At 39.0% G+C, this 19,699-nt stretch overlaps 1 protein-coding gene across 1 annotated transcript; it reads right to left on the bottom strand.

Moving 5' to 3' along the window:
• Positions 1–4,201: 4,201 nt before the first annotated feature.
• AGA (aspartylglucosaminidase) lies at positions 4,202–17,152 on the bottom strand. Its single transcript, XM_063156157.1, has 9 exons — positions 16,993–17,152; positions 14,965–15,118; positions 13,749–13,861; positions 11,016–11,128; positions 10,123–10,237; positions 9,213–9,288; positions 8,387–8,494; positions 6,192–6,325; positions 4,202–5,362 (listed from the first exon to the last, which is right to left on the bottom strand). Exons 1-9 carry the CDS (start codon positions 17,135–17,137, stop codon positions 5,262–5,264), a joined length of 1,059 nt encoding a protein of 352 aa, XP_063012227.1. The 5' UTR covers positions 17,138–17,152; the 3' UTR covers positions 4,202–5,261.
• Between the last annotated feature and the right edge of the window lie 2,547 nt (positions 17,153–19,699).

The following is a 19,699-nucleotide window of genomic DNA, read 5'->3' as shown; positions in this document are numbered from 1 at the left end:
GGAGGCAGGGAGAAGCAGCACTGCAGAAATCATTTAGACACTGGTAACACCCTTAAGCTCATGCAGCAAAGTGGTGTTACCCCTAAAGACCCATTTTTGGGGCTAGCACTTTCACTAAGCACTAACAAGATCTGTCATAACTCTAGCTGAGAAGTGAGATCACAGGACTTTTCATGTCGGCAGATTTGTAAGAATGGGTACAGATGGAATGTCAAAAGTTACAGTTCGTTAACACTGCAACTACTCCAACGTGATTTATTTTCTACCACATAACATACAAATTAGTCTTCAGTAACAATCAAATTAACAAAACACACTTGACTGCATATGAATTAAAATTGTTTATAGTACCTTCTAAACTCACCCTTTTAAGCTATAATATTTTGTAACATCTATTACCGTAAATCTGCCAGGAAAAAACCCCACATATCTAAAGAAATGATTACACAAGGAAAGTAGGAAATCGTCAGTTCTACATTGCTACCCAATGCTCAGGAAAAACGCTGCAGATAAGAATAATAATTTATGGGAAGTTTCATTTCCTTTCTACTTCTCTACTGTACTGTATCAGCCTTCCAACCCAACCACAAATCTCACAGACGATCCATGATAATTTGTCCAGGAATTTTTCTTGTAACAATATCTATCCAGGAGCAGCACTGAGCTAGCTGCATAACTGTTTTTGTTTTCAAAAAGCCTGTCACACTGTATTTAATAAATAACCACATATGCCATCAAGCATCTACTTATGAACTATAAGCATTCACAATCTCGCTAAGTATAATTCTAAACCTGTACTGCTGCAATACTGTAATCTACTGCTTCAGTAATTATGCCACCTTTAAAAGGTCATCTCATATAGAACTGAATCCTCCCTGCCAAATACTGCATGACAAAATTATACTACAACACAGTCTACATCATGCATGAAGTACACTACAAAAAGAAAACTGAGCAAGAGTTGAACCTGGATGGATATAGCCAGAATGTGTCAAGAAAGCTGTTATGACAAGTCTGCTGACAGCAAAGAAAGCAAAATTAATATAAAGAAAACATGTATAAACTGACAAACTACAGATCTGAAGAAAATATAAAGTACCATTAATGGCAGAACAGGAAAAACACCACTGGGTTTCTTCTGATTTTAGGGAAAAAAGCCTTTCTCCTGTTGGGAGAGCTAGGTCTATAACAATCTTTCTATACTTGTATTGAAAAAATAACAACTTTAGGTCTTCCTATCTGCACATAAGAATATTCCAAAAAAACCCACAATGCCATAGGATTTCTTGCTAAATTGAATTTCTTATTTCTCCAGATCTTTAAATTATAAATGTTTAGAAATTAGAAATATAAAACACAACACAACTTTTCAGCTACATTCAAGTGGCAAAGTCATTGCTTTCTATGTAAGTACGCAACACCAGCAGTCAAAATCAACATAGCAACAAACAGAAATAGGGTCAAAATGTATTTTAGAGTCTGGCTGGCAAGTATGCAAAGGGTGAAAATATGAAACTTCCTGTTCATCTAACACATGACAGGTTTTTTTCTATGCAGAGAAACAAAATCACCATTTTTAACCAATAAAACCCCCTAACATTTACAATACAATTCCTTTTATAAAGCTCTACCTGGAAAAAGTGTAATCAAAACTTCTTGTAAAGCTTTTTCTCTATCTTATTAGAAAAAAGGAAAAAAAAAAACCTCACTAGTAGCAGGGAGTCCCTAAACTGACAGCCTTTGAAGTTGCTATTGCTTTTATTTCACAGACCATCACCTGTCACTGTAAAGGTATGAGCTAATCACACTGAGACAGCATGGCATCAGCAGCTGTATTTACTTACACTGATTCCAACTGTCAGGAGAAAAAAAGAAAATGAAAACACAGCTAAGGTTGTTAAATGCACAAACATAAATGTTTCCTTCTGACTCAGCAGCTTAAAGAATAACAATATTAGTCACAAAATCCTGAGATTCATTCATTTCTGCTCCATGAATATTTCAGTTCTTGCTGTAAATTTAATGGAATCTATGCAGAGGAATGAGCAGACCCTCCAGTGAAAACATTTGTACTTCAGTAATTAATATATAACATACCTGCTGTATATTAGAGCTGGAGTAAATTTAACAGTATAACTGATGTTTCTTTATGCACAGATAATAGAACAAAAATCCTGCACACAGTCTGTGTTTCAAAACAAGAATGAACAGCACTGTTAAGTAGTTAAAAGTCACATGATAAACTAAACTCAACAAATGCTGACTGATTCACTTCAGTTTATATAGCATTGAAAATTCCATCTAAAAATCAATCTTGAAATCACTAAAACTCTGAATTATTCCTGACTGAGGCTGCTACAAATGAAAGAATGTGTTTCAGTGGTAACCTACAAGTGGTGAAATCACAGGGAAGCTTTCTTCAGTAAGTGCATGCAAAACATTGCCAGGGTACACACAGATTGCTTTATTAAGGAACAATTTGATGCCACGCTAAAACAGAGCATAGTTCACTTTTAGTCAGACTGTTGAGCAAAGATTCTTTTTCTGTCTATAGAAACAGATTAAAAAATGGCTAAAAAGAAGCTAATGAACTTTAAAAAGCCCCACAGCTTGACAGACAGATGCATTCAATTGAACCACTAAATCACAAATCCTCATATTCTGTATTGTAAGAGTTGGATAGTAAAAACTGAAATTGAAACAGTAAAATACTTTTTTTGCAACTCCAACAGATTGTAATAGTTTTTGCTTACTTTTGAGAGGAGTCTGTACTTGATATCTTTTCTAAAAAAATTTGTGTCTGCTAAGCATAACAGAACATCATTAGCAACCTTTAAAAAATATTCTAAGACAAAATATCAAGGCCATTGTTTTTCTAATTCTGAATTCTGTCCATAACATGAGAATGGTACATTCTTAATATTATGATTTAATATATTGTCAAATTAATGCTATATCAAAATAATTTACACAAACTAACCCTTTCATTTATAACTAATGCATCATCGCAAAGAAACCCATATTATCTAACCATATGTATTAATGCCTATGTCATGGAGACAAGTAATTTTCATAGAATAATAGAATTATTCTATGAAAAAAAACATGTTACAAAAAAAACATATTACAAAGTGCCATGTGGTCTTTTATGGAACGCTTCCAGAGACAGTGACTCCACCATCTCCCTGGGCAGCCCATTCCTATGCTTGACTACCCTTCCAGTGAAGAAACTCCTCCTGATATCCAAGCTGAACTTCCCTTGGCACAGCTCGAGGCCATTTCCCCTTGTCCTGTCACTGGCAGTCTGGATAACAAGGCTGCCTCCCACCTGGCTACACCCTCCTTTCAGGCAGTTGTAAAGAGCAATAAGGCTCCCCCCTAAGCCTCCTTTACTCCGGGCTAATCACTGTACCCCAGCCACTCCTAGGATTTACCCTCTAGCCCCTTCAACAGCTCCACTGCCCTTCTCTGGACTCACTCCAGCCCCTCAACGTCCCTTGTGTTATCGGGGGCCCAGAACTGGACACAGGACTCAAAGTCTGGTTTCACCAGTTCTAAACACAGAGGGACAATCCCTGTCCTGGCCCCACTGGCCACACTATTGCTGATCCAGGCCAGGATGCCATTGCCTTCTTGGCCACCTGGGCACAGCTGGCTCACATTCAGCTGCTGTCAGCCAGCACAGATAAGGTATGTAGGAAGTCTGCACTGTAACAGTGACTTCAAGATACACTGTTACAGGGCACTATAACCTTTACTGGCACAGACTAGCTAGTACAGAGTGACATAAGCACTCTAGAAAGCAAGCTGTGGATGTTCCCAAACCTTTTTGAGAAATGAATCCTGGAGGATTCAGCTGCAGAAATTTGAGACATTACTGCTCTGCTCACAGTACTGAACCTTCTATGTTCATAATCCATGCTGCAATCTTCAAAGTAGCAATCACTAGGATTTTATTAATCTATTTGCACTTGACTGCCTGAGTTATCTGAAGATCGAGCAGCCATGGAAGAAGGATTGTAGGTAGCACAGGTAGAAATTTTCTTAATCCATTACAGATGTATTCAGTAGGAGCTTCTCTGAAAAACGCTTTCTGTGGCCTGCAGTGAATACTGCTACAACATGCTCTGAGGATCCAGTGACAGAAGTGAATAAATCACTTTGTTGATGAAGTTCAATAGCAAGCCATTAAACATAGCCATTCTAGCTTGAATGGTTTATTTCCAGCTTTTAAAGATACCACCTTGAAACATACATAAAGCAACAATTAATCTAAGGCACAGTACACCAGCATCTAAATTACTTTATTAATACATTAATGTGTGCTTTTATTACCCAATGATTTTATTTAAGTAGACAGAGAATAATTAAAGTGACAAGACACATTCTTTTTACTCACTCTCCTCTTTTTCCATTTCTTAGCTCAAGTTTAGCAATGATTCCTTGAAATCAGCAAGCCACCAATTTAAGAGAATGATCAAACAGATCTTCAAATACCTGTGAATGCTAAAGTTCTATTCCAAATGAATCCTGGTGTCTCTAGACACAGAAAATGACAAAACCCAAAGCTATAGGTAACTGTCACACTCTAGGCATTCAACTGCTCCTCTGCAGAGGTTAATGTGCTGTAGGACAGGGTGAGTGCACAGCATATTACTGACAAGGAAATCACTGTGATTATGGTTCATAACTTCCACTACAAAAAACAGGTGACAGGATGATTTCTAATCATTTGTCTTCACATCCAGTCAGTCAACCAAAATTCCTTGAAGGTTTGTACTACTAGGGATGCTTGCATGTACTGTCTATTCAAATGTATCCTCAGCTGTTGTGGAACAAGTTAGAATGGTCCATGAGGACTTCTTATCTCTTCATTAAAGCTTTGAAATAGTCTCCACTACTCCTCAAGCCCCTTTTCTTCCATGTCAGCATTTTCATTTCAGCAATTTTCTTTTCAAGAGAAAACCTCGACTAAACCTTAAGAAAGACAATTAAATATTCTCGACATAAATTTTATGTGTAGAGTCATAGTTCCACTTCCAGCCCGTTATTCCAAATGTCTGACAAATATATTGTTAAATGGCAAGGCAAAGGGCCTGTTCAATGATTACTATTCATCACTTCTGGCTACTCAGTTCTTAGGAAAACAAGCAGACCATAATAGCCATTAAATGCTAGAAACAACCATTTTTAAGAAGTAATAACTGGTGGCACTTAGCACTGTCCTCTTCTAAGTTGAGATGCTAACAGGACAAAAGGAATTAAATGCAGTCTACTACTTGCTCAGTTGGTCGACTTAGCAAAGGGTTTGAAACCATGAAGTGAAACTGTGTGAATCCTGGAATTTTATTACATGCAGCACCTAGGAAAAAAAGAAAACATGATTCTAATTTACTACATTTGACATTAGTCTCTCTGTCACTGTATTTTATCATCTAAAGATCCAGTTACTAATTCTACTACAGTGGAATGATTATTCTTTTACAATCTGTTTAACCCAAGATATCTTGAAAGCATTTAATTTTTAAGTTAAAATACAGTACTGCTGGTTGCTGTAGTGCAATTAATGCCCTTATAGTACAATTCAAAACAGTAACCCATAACAGGAAAATCTCTCTCTCTTTCAATCCTGATTAATTTAATGAGTCCCTTCAACACTAATCTCTTAAACACAGAACTATAGGAAGTAGCAGATCAAAGAAAAAGCAAAGGAGTCTAACTAAATAATCCACATTGATTAGCAAATTGTACTTCCTACTGATCTAAGAGTTCACTAATGAGATGCCTGGCACAATGACTACTCTTAGATCACTTTGAAGCTATGCTTAACATTCATATTCTCTCCCTCCCTTACACCATATCTAGGGAAGGCATAGCAGCCTTTTTTTAAAACCTTCAAATTAATCATATACAGTCCAGGAAAACAAATGAAGGTTGTAAGTATTTTTGGGTTTTGCTAAGACTTCCATAAATTTTGTGAAAGTCTAAGACATCAAAATGCAAAATTAAATTATCTCCAGTCTGCACTAGGACACAGCTGCCCTGCTAACGAGTATTCCATACTGTGAATGGCCAGTGCTGCTGCAGTCTTCAAAGAATAATTAAAGACTTTTTCAAAATCTCTGTCCAGTTTTGTACATCAGTGACCTAGTCAGGGTCAAGCACCTTTGTCTGCAAAACAAAATACATACCATAACTTCCAGTTGTATTGGCACAAATGATAGCACCAAAGAACTTTGGCGCGTACTTCTGGATTCTGGAAATAACTTTCTGACAGGCTACTGTTGGGTCTGTTCCCATCCTCATATATTCCACAGCTTGGTAACTAAAAAAAAAACCAACCCCATATGCAGAAAATTAGCTAAATTTAGGTTACATAATTTAGAATACCACAGAACAGACCCTGGTTTCTTTGAATAATGGAAACACATGATAATTTTTTAGGCCGACTTCTTGTTGACAATTATTATTCAAATTGTACACAAAAAGCAATTAAAAACAAGACTAATGGGGCTACAAGATGACATCTATACCATGTATCATTCTATGGCAGGCCAAACCAAGACAGAACTCTGATCATTGGCAGTAGAAGAGGCTAAGCAAAAGATCAGTTAAAGAACTGCAAGGAGCAGTGGCTTAGAAGACTTCTTCTTTTCATCATATGATTTGGTTTAACATTAGAAGTAAATTGCTAATTTTCAGAAAGGCTAATGTCAAGATAATTTTTTGAGGAAAACTCTATATTACATTACTGAAAAATTATTGAGTTCAGTAAGCATTAAGTAAATCTTTCAGAAAAAATTAAGTTTCTGAAAACATCAAAATTGACAGATTTTCCTTATTTTATGAATATGAAGGTACCATGTTTTGACCAGGACTTTGAGCCACTTTCAAACTTTTTGCAAAGTGACTAAAAAAACCCCCCTTATTCTAAGAGTAATCAAAATGAATTTCTTTTATATTGAAAGAAATTGCTTGAGATGAACCAGTTGCATTTCCAAAATGTCCTGAAGTAAAAAATTACTTATGTTGCCATTTTCTTTCAGAACCTGAAGATTAAATGGCAACTCATGACATAACTTACAAGCAAACATTTTATCCCTTTGATGAAAGATGCATATACCAAGACAAACTTGTTACACTAAGACATCTACAGATTGCATTAATTACAGATGTTATTGAAGTTCCACAGAAAAGAAAAACTCTTGCATTTCGAGACTCCCAATAATAATCTTTGATTTATTCTAACAATCAAATAGGTTTAAGTTATCTAAAGATAAGTATCTGAATATAAAGCTGTATTTCACTCTTGACTAATCAAAAACTCAACAAGAAGTTGCCACCTCAATGAAGACATATGGAAAATGTTAACAATTTTGCCCTTTATTTGACAGTTCCTTCACTTCTGTGAGGTTAATTCTTGTCTTTGTTTTCATGTGGGAGTATCTAAATATCATGCAATTAGTAAAAATCTCTATCTATAAGGAACCAGTAATTAACTACCTAGTCTGGTGATTAACCCACTGGTGCCAACATTAAATGTTTTAAGCATTACAGACAAATATTTCAGGCTGCTTAAATGCAATCTAAGCTTTTACTGACTAACCTTATAGTGGAGATCAACTCGCTACTCACCTTGGTATCTTGTATGACAAGATAGATAATTCATGAAGTTGTCAACTGCCTTGTATTTGAAAGACCAACTCAGAACAGCTTGAAATTCACTGACAACATCTGTAAATATGCAACAGCTAGCAGGCTTTCTTGGCTGCCAGAGTTTCAGAGAAGTTGCCTGAGTGATATGAATGCCATTTCTATATTATCCTTCAAGCATCAGTGCCCATTATGTTCAGCATGGCCTTCCATAATTGATTCCTACTGAGACTAACCCACAAGGACCCTCATGAAGAGACCTATTTCTTACACAGTTTATGCAAGCACTGTGACAACACTAAAACACCTCTTTCAGTTCCAAATTAGATGCAATTACAAAGGATTGCTGCAGTGATACCTCCTGAGTGAGCTGAGACCCACAGCTCATCCTTTCTACAATTTATGATACTTTCCCACACACAAAATGCTTTGGAGAGAAAGCTAATCGGTTCTGCTAAAAAGCTTACAGGTTGGAAATATACTCATTACCCACTGCCTGGTTGCTCACAGCTTGGCAGTGTTAAGGGATCTGTCACCAAGATATTTAAGTCTCTTCTTTTAAAACAGATCAAAAGGGTAACTTGGTTCTGCTGCTATCCTTTCCCCTTCCACTCCTTCCTTTACTCCCAACTTCAGCAGCCACTAAGTCAGACCATATTTTTAATCAATTTCTTCATTTGCTGAGTCCACATTTTGCTGCAGAAATCTAGCAAAGTCTGCCCTAAGGACAAACCTGGGCAAGAAGCGCATCATGATGTCACCATCCCCAGTGGCTGCAGCTCCTCCGGCTGTACTGTCCGCGTAGGATCCCGCTCCAGCTATTGGAGAATCTCCCACACGCCTGCAGTGAACAGTGCAAAGTAAAAACCAAACTTTGTCAGCCTTACTGCCTCCAGCTGACTTAGCATTAAACCCACAGGAGAAAAGAACAGGTAAAGAGGTCAATTCATTGCAGTCAAAAGTCTTGTCTTAAAAGTATCTGTAAAAATGATCTGTGATAACCTGACTGACCTGAGGCTCAATCCACTGCCAATGCATAACTGTCTGTTATTATACTGACAAGAGTTAAGCCAGTGAGCTTTAGTCTGTGGGCAACAGTAAGCAGCTGGGGACATTAATATGTTCAATAACTTGTTGCTAAATCCAGAAGTTGTCTGACTTGGTTGACAGACAATAATCCTAACTGTGTAGAAAAAGTATCTCAAAGACATAACACAAGCCTGAGGCTCTGATTTTATGTACATTTCTTAGGAGACTGCACCTCTCCAAAATGCTTATTTGTCCCCGGTGCCTTGCCTTACAAGTTGTCTCACAACTGTGCCAGTTGTTTGTGCCTCTATATGGTGAATTAACCAAGCTGAAAAACAAGCATTCCCTCAAATGCAACATGTACTCTTGCAACTGAATCAGTTTCTCAATATTAGGTTTTATGGCAAGCGCACAAAAAAAAGCAAAGCCATTTTGTGATCTACAGGTTAATGTTTTAAGTCCCAATGACAAGTTTAACATAGGAAACAAGGTGGGGAAAAAGGCTTTTTTGTAAAATCAGAGATACTAACCCTGGAAGTTTGTGGATTGCACCATTAGTAGAGGTCCCAGAAGCAACAGTTCCACTCGCGCCAATTACAACCATACCTACAGGGACAAAACATATTCAGGGACACTACTAGCACATTTATCTAGTTGGCACTTACAACTTGTTCATTCTTGGTATTGTAAAGACCATCAGACAAAAAGTTACTGCTAAACTTAGAAAAATCCAAACTAAACCAAAAAGTGCAAGTTTCAAGACTACGAAGTATAAAGATATGAAGGACATGAACCTGTAACTGCTCTAGTCCTTTGTCTGACCCGCTCATTAATCAACTTACAGTCTTAGCAATTAACAATCCTCAATCAGTAAACTCTCAGAAGTTTTTTGGACTACTACTGCTAACTTCTTTTAATGTTAATTTCTGTAGAAATTTCCTGATTTAGAAGAAAGCCAGAATAGAAGAAAAATGAAAGCAAACTTTATAAGTTTAAGGAGCGTGAAAAACACTGCTTTTAGTTGGCAACAGGACTAACGGTATACTCATTTCTTCTACCACTGCAAGGCCTTTTAAGTTGGTGGTGACAGCGCACCATAATCAAGACAAACATAATAATTTTAAACTTAGTCAGTTTCCTAAGCATCCACAGCTGCCCAAGCAATTATGCCAAACTATCTATGGGAAAAGCAGCAGGGCAATGAACAAGAGTTAATGGCAAAAAATGAAGCAAGCGTCTGTGCAGCCAGTGAACTTGAAAAAAACAAAAACAAATCCTACTTTTAGGCATTCCATCCTAACACATAAGTAACAGAATCTTGAAACCCCTATAAACAGAAAATAATTCCTATATTAAATACTCTTCTTTAAATAAGTATGATTTAATTGTTAGGGGAATGAGGAAAAAAAGATCAGCATCAGAGTTAGCAAAAGTTGTTACCAATAGTATCATGGTTATGAACATTTCTTTGTGAGCTGGTCTGTTCTTCTTTATAAGTTACTTCTTCACGCCGTTTATACGGTCCACAGGACTTTGAAGAGTCTGGCACCACATTCTGTAATTAGTTTGTGATTTGTATGAATAATTTAACACATTCAATACAGATAAATTAAAAAATACTCCAGTCAATACCTATAATCGACCATAAAGGCATTAGATGCCCAGTACTTAAACGACAGAGATGTACTGAGAGATCCCAAAAATGGTTTTGCTTCATGAATAAAGACTGATTTCTGGCATTACACAGTAAAAAGATTTTCCTGGAAAAGTTACGTTGTTCAAATTAAGGACTCTCTTTTGCTCAACTGACTGGTCAAAAAAAAACCCCAAACCAGTGTACAAACATGCAGAATTCTGTAACACCCAAAGCAAAAAAAAGCCTCATTCCAATAACAAGCCAAGCTCACCACAACAGGCAAGTTTAATGGACATCTGCATTAACCTGATGTATTCATAGGTCTGCATAATGCCTCTAAACTATTTAAACACCTTAATTATTACGGTAAGATTTTTTTTTTTCAGAAATTTATACATGCATCAAAAATACATGCACTGCTTTGTTTGTTTTGGTAAGTCCTGTGCCAATCAAGAACTAATTAACTCCCACACCAAAACACTGCTACAGCAAGGTCAAAAGCAGCAGGAGCTAAGAAATTATAACTAGACACACACACTGCCAAGTCTACCAAATGCTTAGCAATACCAAGTTTTTTCTGTATAATAGACAAAAATTCTTTTTCTTCACATGTAAAGGGTAACTTCAATATAAGCTGAAAGGAAGAGGCACTAATGACTTTCTAAATCCCCCCTCCACTGCCATTACTGCACTGTACCTTCCAGTAGTTTGGCTGACAGCTTTGATTAAGCCACTCTGAATACAGTGAAAGGGATTTCTGGGTAGTTAAATCTTCGTATGGAAATCCCATTTTTACAGCAAACAGGGAGGCTTGAAAAGTAAGAACAAAATAAAAAAGAAACACTGATTTATTCACAGTTTTATGGGTTTTATGATAATGTATTCATGTTTTGCTTTTTTAGAAATCAAGAAATTTGACATCCTTTTTGGAGATGAGAAATACATCTTCAGGGAGCAGTTTCAGCAATTAGAATGATCTAGAACTGCAGTAGCCAACTCTTGCTTCACAGGCAGTGACATAAAAGTTTTCCCATTGAAAGAGAAACAAATTCAACTCTGTTAATCAACTGGACACAAGAGTATGAAGCAAGAACAGCCTAGGCATCACAGAAATAAATAAGTCATGAAAACATAAGTGTATTTTCCCTAAAAAAGTAAGTTTTTATCAAATATAAATAACATAACACTATGTTTGTCATTAAAACTGATACCTGAAGAAAGCAATCCACCATCTTACATCACATTACACTTCGTCCTAGCAGCTTTAGAAGTGACTGCTTCCTTGTTTTGAAAATTAATATAGTATGTGACAAGAGAGCAAAAGAAATACCAACACAAGCAATGAAAGAATGCTACACTTCTAAGAATGACTTATCATTAGGAAAAAAGAAAAGAAAAAAGATCAACTCTTCTGTCATCTTTTAGCTGTAGATACCTTTGATATTACCCAGTAACAGATTCTGTTGCTAGGTGCAGCTGCTTAAATTTATATTATCTATCCTTGATCATAATGTCACTATAATACACAGGTGAACAAACTTATCCAGTCCAAGAATAAAGAAAAGCCTTCAATTATTTCTGGACTGCTTTTCTATGTTTTTCTTAAAAACTGACACAAGTATCAGCACTCAGAGGAAAAGAAAATTGACAGCTTCAATTAAATAAATACTTTCCCACTTATAGAACAAACAGGCAGAATTTGGGTTTTTTTGTTGTTGTTTTGTTTCGGGTTTTTTTGTTTTGTTTTGGTTTTTTTCCTAAGATAAAACTGCGCTTGTGCATGTTTATCAAGAATTATTTCATAGCTTTTGAAACATTGTTTCTATTCCAGAAAGCAGAGTTCCTGATTTTGTATCTTGAATAAAAAATGCCGACAGAGATTACACGCATTTATATGAAAAGATTTTACTGTTCTAGCTATCTTTTCTGTAATACAAGTATTTCCATTTAGAAATACAAGTATTTCTATTTTGTTCTCTCACATGCCCATTTGAAGGTTCATATGGATTTCCTTTTTATTCATCTTCATCTGGTGAAGACAACCAGAGTTTCTCTTATCCAAGTTCCGATTTCCACAAAAAAAACATTTCTTCAAAAGAAATAGTCTTTCTCAATTTCTCCACTGTTTTCATTAATTCACTACAATTAAATACCATCTCCAATTTTGACTCAGATGAATCTTTAGCTTTCACATCTTTCTTTTGCCATTACTGCTAGGTGTTTTCTTCTGAGCAAGCTATCACTGACAGTAAGTATTCAGCATAATAAACTTGTCCACATCCCTCCATTAAGCACAGAGCTATCTTCTTAGCTTGGAAGATGTATCTAAAATCAGCACTTTAATCCTTCTGTTTTTCATTTTCCTTATCTGTTCATTCTCCAGATTAAAATTAAAAATACTATGGTAACTAGCAATGAGGGGCAAACAAGTATTAGAAGTATTTCTCCCTCCACTATTTAACACCTGAACAATTTCTTTTTCTGCACTACATGAGAAATTTCTCTTAGAAAAGCCACTCATCATCATGGTCAATTGCCTTAAATTAAATAGAATCTGCACGTTTTTCTGTTCAGACCTTCAGTCAAATTGTATCCTCACCTCCCAAAATTGTTTCATTTTACTCCACCAAAAAATTGCTCGTGCACTTACTTTTGCACATGCTAATTACTTCAAGAACATTTTATCTTTTCTTATCAATTTCAAAGCAACTGAATCACCATTAATGCTCAGATGCCATTTTCCACACTTATCTGCATATTTCTTTCTGAGCAGGTACAGGCTCAGAGCAGGCTTCTTAAAAGCCAAGAAACCTGTTCACCACTAACACACCTCTGAGGAATGAACAGCTCTTTTTGAAACTGGTACTACTCTACCAACAGCAGTCGGTATTTAAAAAGCTCAACTACTCCTCCAATTTACTATTGCTCGTTTGTTGTGTCTGGGAGTACAGCCTTTAATGAGTTTTTTTTTCATTTAAATTCTCACTAATACTTTTAAACTATGAAATACACTAATCACACTCAACATATACCAAAATATTAGAAACTAACTCCAGTGTCTATTAATTCTGCCATTCCTTAGAAAAAGTTACTGGTTTTAAATGCAATATTTACATCTAATAGTTTCTATGGTGTCTTTTAATAAATCATCTTTGGTAACTTGGTTATCAGTGATATTAGCCTTGGGATTACAAGTAAATATTTGCAGTTAAGCCAATGGAAAAAACATACAACTATTTTTTCTGTCTAAAAGTAAACCTGTTTCATGGACACAGAATGAAAGAATAAACACTTTTGAACTATTTGAGTAGATTGATTTGATTGTCAAGAAATTCATCTACCTGTATTACCAAGAGGAAAATATGGCAATTTTACTATGAAGTGTTTTAAAATGAGGGTTTGACTTGGAAAGAGTATAAGGAATAATTACCTGACTCTCCCACTAGTAATGTATGCTTAGTGTATTCAATGACCTTTCGTGCTACACCAATCGCATTTTTCACACGCCTGAGATCTGCAACAGCCCCAACTTCCATAGTGTTGCTGGAAACAAGGAATATTTAAAACTTATTATAACTACAAGAATAATTGCATACTTTTTACTAGACAAAATCTATTCTCATCTAGATGAAAAAGCTTGCTCCTTTACCATAATGCTTTAATTGTTCTATGCCACAGACAGACATCACTATATTAGTAGGGAAAGACTTCCTACATATATTGCTTCCTTTCACAGGCATGGAGATGTTGCTCAAGAAACAGTACTTCCATTCACAGCAATATTTTCAGTAGAGTAACTATTTTGTTACATAAACTCAAAACATGACCCACACATTTGCAATAAATTATTGAAGACAATTGCTCCAAAAGTGAAATATTTACAGACTGAATGTAAAGGGAAAGCTAACAATGCTACAAACCATCTGTTACAGCTGCTATACCCTAGAACTGGATTAAAACAAGTGAAGAGTAACTTCCTACTCTTCCACGATCAGGTATGTTATTTTGTCTTGTTCCACAAATTAGTGTGCCCCATAGTCAGCCCTAAAGCACCAAGATCCTGTAACAACCTTTAAGTGTGCTAAAAATGGCAGGTGTGAGAAACAAGTTAATGGAAGTTGGCTTTCACTGGGTGTTGCATGAATTGATATCACTAATTATATTGATAATTAAATATTATGATGTTGTCACTATTGACATAGTGACATGTACTGTGGAGTGGTTGATGTTGTTGCAATGACCTGGTTGTGAGGATGGTTCTGTGTTGTGGTGTGGGTTTGTGAGTTCACATTGGACAGACTGTTGCTGGCCTAACCTCTGAGACACGACCTCAAAAGCAGCAGAACTCATCCAGTGATGGCCCTGAGGATCACACTGATGAAACTGTGTGGGCACCTAGGAGAGTGACATGGGGTGAGACTATGTAAAATCAAAATAAATATGCAGCAAGGAGATGGAACACCAGGGGTATAAAACGTGGAGCTGCCAGATGAGCCTCTGGTGTTCAGCCACGCTCCCAGCACTGCCCCTTTTGCCTTGTGAACTTTTTTATTCTTCTCAATAAAACCCTTACAATGCATTCCCAGTTGGGGTCTGAGTCATTTACAACAGCAGGGATCATTCTCTTCTCTGTTCAGTTTCCTTACCCATCCATAATCATTGCATCCAGAGTTGTTTCTCCACTCTCATCCGGGCTTCCTCCGTAGCCCACGCTGCCATCGCACTGATCGAGCTCACACTGGCCACAGCCTCTCTCGACTGCATCCAGCTCTGAACCTCCCGACTCCAATACTCTCCAAGCTGTAACCAACACAAATAATTAAATGGCACTAGGGAAAAGAGTTTCCACTGCTGCTTGAAGATAAACACGATGCAGGTTTATCTACATTAAGCAATGCTTATCTGCAATAAGCATTACGTAAGTGGATAAAACCCAGTAAACTATAAATTACAGATTATGAAGTCAGAATATAAATATAAATACAATCAAAGAATTGGTTATATTTTCTAAATTCACTATTCACTTTTCTAAATATTCTTCTCCTTGCATATCTGATTAGTATTTCTGAGAAACAGAGCTTTTCTTTTGACTGAGGTGTTATTTATTAACCATTATCACAAGTTCACTATATCAAATGCCCTTCTTTGTCCAGAACCAATCATTGCTTTATCACCACTTGTTTAAAGCCTTCTGGGAGAAGAAAGAGGGAGGAAAAAAATCTTCCAACACAAAAAAAGAACAAAAAAAAAGGCCAAAAAAACCCCCTGCTCTCAAAAGCTTCATATGAGAGTATTATGTGTCCAACTGCAGAATAAAAAGGTATAAACCTACATCAGAACTATGTAAGCACAAAAGCAAAGTGAAAATTATATATAAGAAATTATGTCTCCACATTGTCCTGTTCAACCCTTGGCGTTCCACTCTTCAGGATCTAGATCATGGTGCAGCTTTGTAAGACATTGCAGATGTGTCAAATGACATGACTTGGATACACTGAGCCCGAAGGCATTGCAGATAGATTTCACAAGGACGGACCTCAGGCAACATCTTCTAAGGTGCTTGAGCTTGCTGCCACTGACAATCACAGTCCTGCTTACTCCAATTTGTGCTGGCTCTGGCACTCCATCACCTGACAGACCCGGCACAGGGGAGGCAGCATATGCCAAGAAGCCTAATCATCACAGATGCTTCACTACTACATAAAGTTGCCTGCACCAGGGAAAAAATAAGACTTAATCCAATGCATCCAACTCCACATATGCTTGCCTCTATTATCAAACTTCAGTGTGATGAGTATTGTCTGATTCCTATTACCTTTATTGCTGTATTACCTATTATTACCTTTAAGCCTTAGCACAGGCTTTCAGAAGCTGCAAAGCCAAGGGCCTTGCAATTTTCATGACTGTTTCACTTCTGACCATTAAAAGGCTCTACTGGTAACTCGTTTCACAAGCAGGCATTCTGTAGTAAGGGGTTACTTACAAGTCGTCTGTAATAAAATAATCTGCAAGTCTTTAAAAATTACTATTCACAGCTAATGTATGTTGCCATAGGAAAGCCTGCTTTGACTGTCAACAACACATCACAAAATAGAGTTTCAAATAAATAATACAACTACCTAATTCCTTAGAGGAATCTCAAAAAAACAAAACCAAAACCAACAAAGCCTTAAATAACACTACACAAGAGTGCAAACTACATTATTAACAAAAGCATGTCTTTGATCTAGCTTTTCCGCAGTTCGTAACTCCCCTCTTTAGTTTCTGGGGTTTTGATCGGGATTTTTAGCGTTACTTCCCATGGTGGAAAGCGAAACCATTTGCTCGCAGGTTCCCTGTGGCAGAGAGACGGAGGGGCAAGCTCCGGCGCTAGGCCCTTCCATAGGAAGGTTAACCCTTTCCGAGCCGGCCCGCCGGCAGCGGGGCTGCCCCCGAGCCGTGACGGGGCAGCGCGGCGGGGACAGCCGGGGCTCCGCAGCCAGCCCGCTTGGCAGCCGGGGCACAGCGCCCTCCTTGTGGCCACGCTTCAGCGCAGTCACGCCTCAGAGACTCGTTTTTCCTTAACCAGCCCCAACACCCAGGTACGACCGGCAGCCCCTAAGCAGGAGGGCGCTCCCGAAAGACACAGCATCGCCCCACCCGCCCCGCTGCAGCCCGGGGCCCCGCCCGGACACCTGTGTCTGCGGCCGTCCTAAACGCCCAGGTGTTGATGACTACAGGCAGAGCGGCAGCTGAGGCGGCGCCCGCCGGCGTCAGCACACCGAGGAAGAGGAGCGCGGCCGTCACTCGCTGCCAGTCCCCGCCGCGTCCCGCCGCCATCGCCGCCCGGCCCGGCCCGGCCCCGCTCGGCTCCGCCGCCTCCAAGCCGGCGGCGCAGGCGCGCACGGCCCCGCCCGGCCGTGCTGCCCGCGGGCCCTGCGGAGCGGGCCGGGCCCGGCGCTGACCACAGCACGGAAACGGTGTCGTGTCCTGGCTAGGAAGAGTTAAACTCTCGGCAAAGGCCGAGGCCCGCGCCCACAAATACAGTTTGTATTTCACAGAATCATAGAATGGTTTGGGTGGGAAGGGACCTTAAAGATCACATAGTTCCAACCCCCCTTCCGTAGGCAGGGACGCCATCCAGTTGACCAAACTGTTCAGAGACTCATCCAACATGGTCTTGAACTTCCAGGAATGAGGCATGCACAGCTTCCTTGAGTGGCCTGTTTCAGTCCCTCACCACCCTCACAGTAATGAATTCTTTTCTAATATGCAATCTAAGCCTGGTCTGTTTCAATTTGAACCCATCCCCCTTGTCTTGTCACTATCTGCACTTATAAATAGTCTTCATCTTTCCAGTAAGCTTCCTTCAGGTACTGGAAAGCTGCAATGAGGTCACCCTGAAGCCTTTCCAGGCAGAATAACTCCAGTTATTCTGCTATCTCGGCTTTTCCTCTTAGGAGAGGTGCTCCATCCTTCTGATCAACCTGGTGTGGACTTGCTCCAGCAGGTCAACCACTTTCCTGTGTTGGGGTCTGTCAGGATCCGTCCTAGTGAACAGATGACCTGATGGTTCGTAGGAATGATCTCAGAGTGCAAAACCAACATGGTACAAGGGGGGTTGCAGTGATAATCAAAACAAATGCAGTTTTATTGAAATAACCACAGCAAAAATGCAATAGAGGGATTAAGGGAGAGAAAAGGATAGAGATAGAGAAAGAGAGAGGAGAGAGAGAGGGAGGGGATATAGCTACCAACGCAGAGACGAAGTCCTTTGGTCCAGTCCAGTCGAGGGTCCGCCTGCTACACTGGGGAGATCTCAAAGGCTCTAGCTAACTCAGAGGTTTTTATTATTGAAAATTGTGAGGGGGGGGGAAACAGATACAATAGCGAACAGATGTAACAGGTAGTCCATTTTCTCAGCAGTAAGCAAGAGCCATTGTTTTCTTGGTTCAGTGGTCACAATCTGCAGGCAAATGTCTCGCTTTGGCCAACTTGCCTCCTCCACACACTTCCCCCGGGCTCTGTCACAGTGGTTGTAAAACAGGTGAGGGTCTTCTGTTGGAGACCACCTGAAACTCAGGAGAAGTCCAGCCAGGCTGAGAGATGGGACAGCTTCCAAAGCTGCTATTGTTGCAGATGCAGCACGGTGCCCCCTTCTTAGCATACAGCAAACAAACCTGTGAAAACAATAGCTTAACACTGAGCTTTCAGGTCTCAGGGCCTTTGGCGTGTGACTTTTCTCCTTCAGAGTCAGATATTCTAGACAGGCGGGGTCTTCTCTTCAGTGATCTCCCAAAAACGATTGTGAGGCAGATGAGGGAAAATTCAGACAGACTCTCACACGGTCCCAGAGAGCTGGATGCAGTACTTGAGGTGGGGTCTCACCAGAGCAGCCTAGAGGAGCAGAATTACCTCCCTCAACCTGCTGGCTGTGCTGCCTTCGATGCAGCTTTTTTATTGAGTCTGGATATGTGTTACAGCCAGCCTGTTTGTGCAGGGCCCCCACCTGCCAATGAGATTGCCAGTGGTGCTGGAGTGCGGGAGCTGAGCTGTAGTGGTGTGGGAAGGCTGTGCAACAGCAGGGATGCAGGGTGGCAGCAATCTCCCCCCAAGCTCATGAGATCCATTTGCAGCATCTTCATGTGCCACCTTGCTAACGTGGATGTCTTTGTCAAAAGCGCCTTATGCCACAGAGACATTTCTGTGAAGGGTGTGTTTTGGGACCTACTACAACCAAATAGTTCAATTAAAAAATTGTGAAAAGCCTTGCTTTACAGAAATCATAAAACTTATAACATGTAATTTCTTAATTCTGCCCCTGCCATTCAAGCTTTTCCTGATAAACAGTTAGCAGTAGTTCAAAGCCTTTGACCCATGGCCGTAACACTCTGACAGTGTCCAGGTGCAAAGGCTTACCTGCTGTAAGCAGAATTCACTGCTTGTGTTCAGGGCTGATTAGGTTCAGGGAGCCGCTGATCATCAACCACCTATTATATCTGAACAAAAGGAAAAGGTGACTTTTGATTCTATGTGGATAAAAACTCAATTCTTTTTATTCTTAAATACTCTTTTGGCTTGTCCTCATTACTCCTTTTCAATATATAATGTGCCAAACTCAATTACACTTTAGCACCAATGTTGTTGGTCTTGTGTTTATGCTGAGAGGGGATTCTTGGACCTGATGTGTGACAACCTGAGTTTTGTAGGCATATATAAATTGTGAGTGCGCCCAAGCTGGTTTAAGAAGCCCGAAGCAATGTTATTTTTATTGTAACAAAACGTTCCACAGCCTTTGGAATTAAATGATTGCCGCAAAGGAATGTATTCGCCTTTAAAACAGAAGTCGCAAAATAATGAAATACAGTATTGAGTTTGACTTCAGTGATAGTATGGCCTTGG

Source organism: Melospiza melodia, chromosome 5 (genome assembly GCF_035770615.1).
Source record: "Melospiza melodia melodia isolate bMelMel2 chromosome 5, bMelMel2.pri, whole genome shotgun sequence".
NCBI classification, from domain to species: domain Eukaryota; kingdom Metazoa; phylum Chordata; class Aves; order Passeriformes; family Passerellidae; genus Melospiza; species Melospiza melodia.
Note: the sequence above shows the minus strand (reverse complement) of the source record. Positions and strands in the feature narration are given on the sequence as shown.

Excerpts from the sequence above, each read along its gene's own strand:
- AGA (XM_063156157.1), bottom strand. The coding sequence starts at position 17,137 with ATGGCGGCGGGACGCGGCGGGGACTGGCAGCGAGTGACGGCCGCGCTC. Across the intron at positions 11,129-13,748 it reads ATTACTAGTGGGAGAGTCAG|CCTCCCTGTTTGCTGTAAAA; the intron begins GTAATTATTCCT and ends TTACTTTTCAAG. Across the intron at positions 6,326-8,386 it reads ATGATGCGCTTCTTGCCCAG|TTACCAAGCTGTGGAATATA; the intron begins GTTTGTCCTTAG and ends TTTTTTTTTTAG.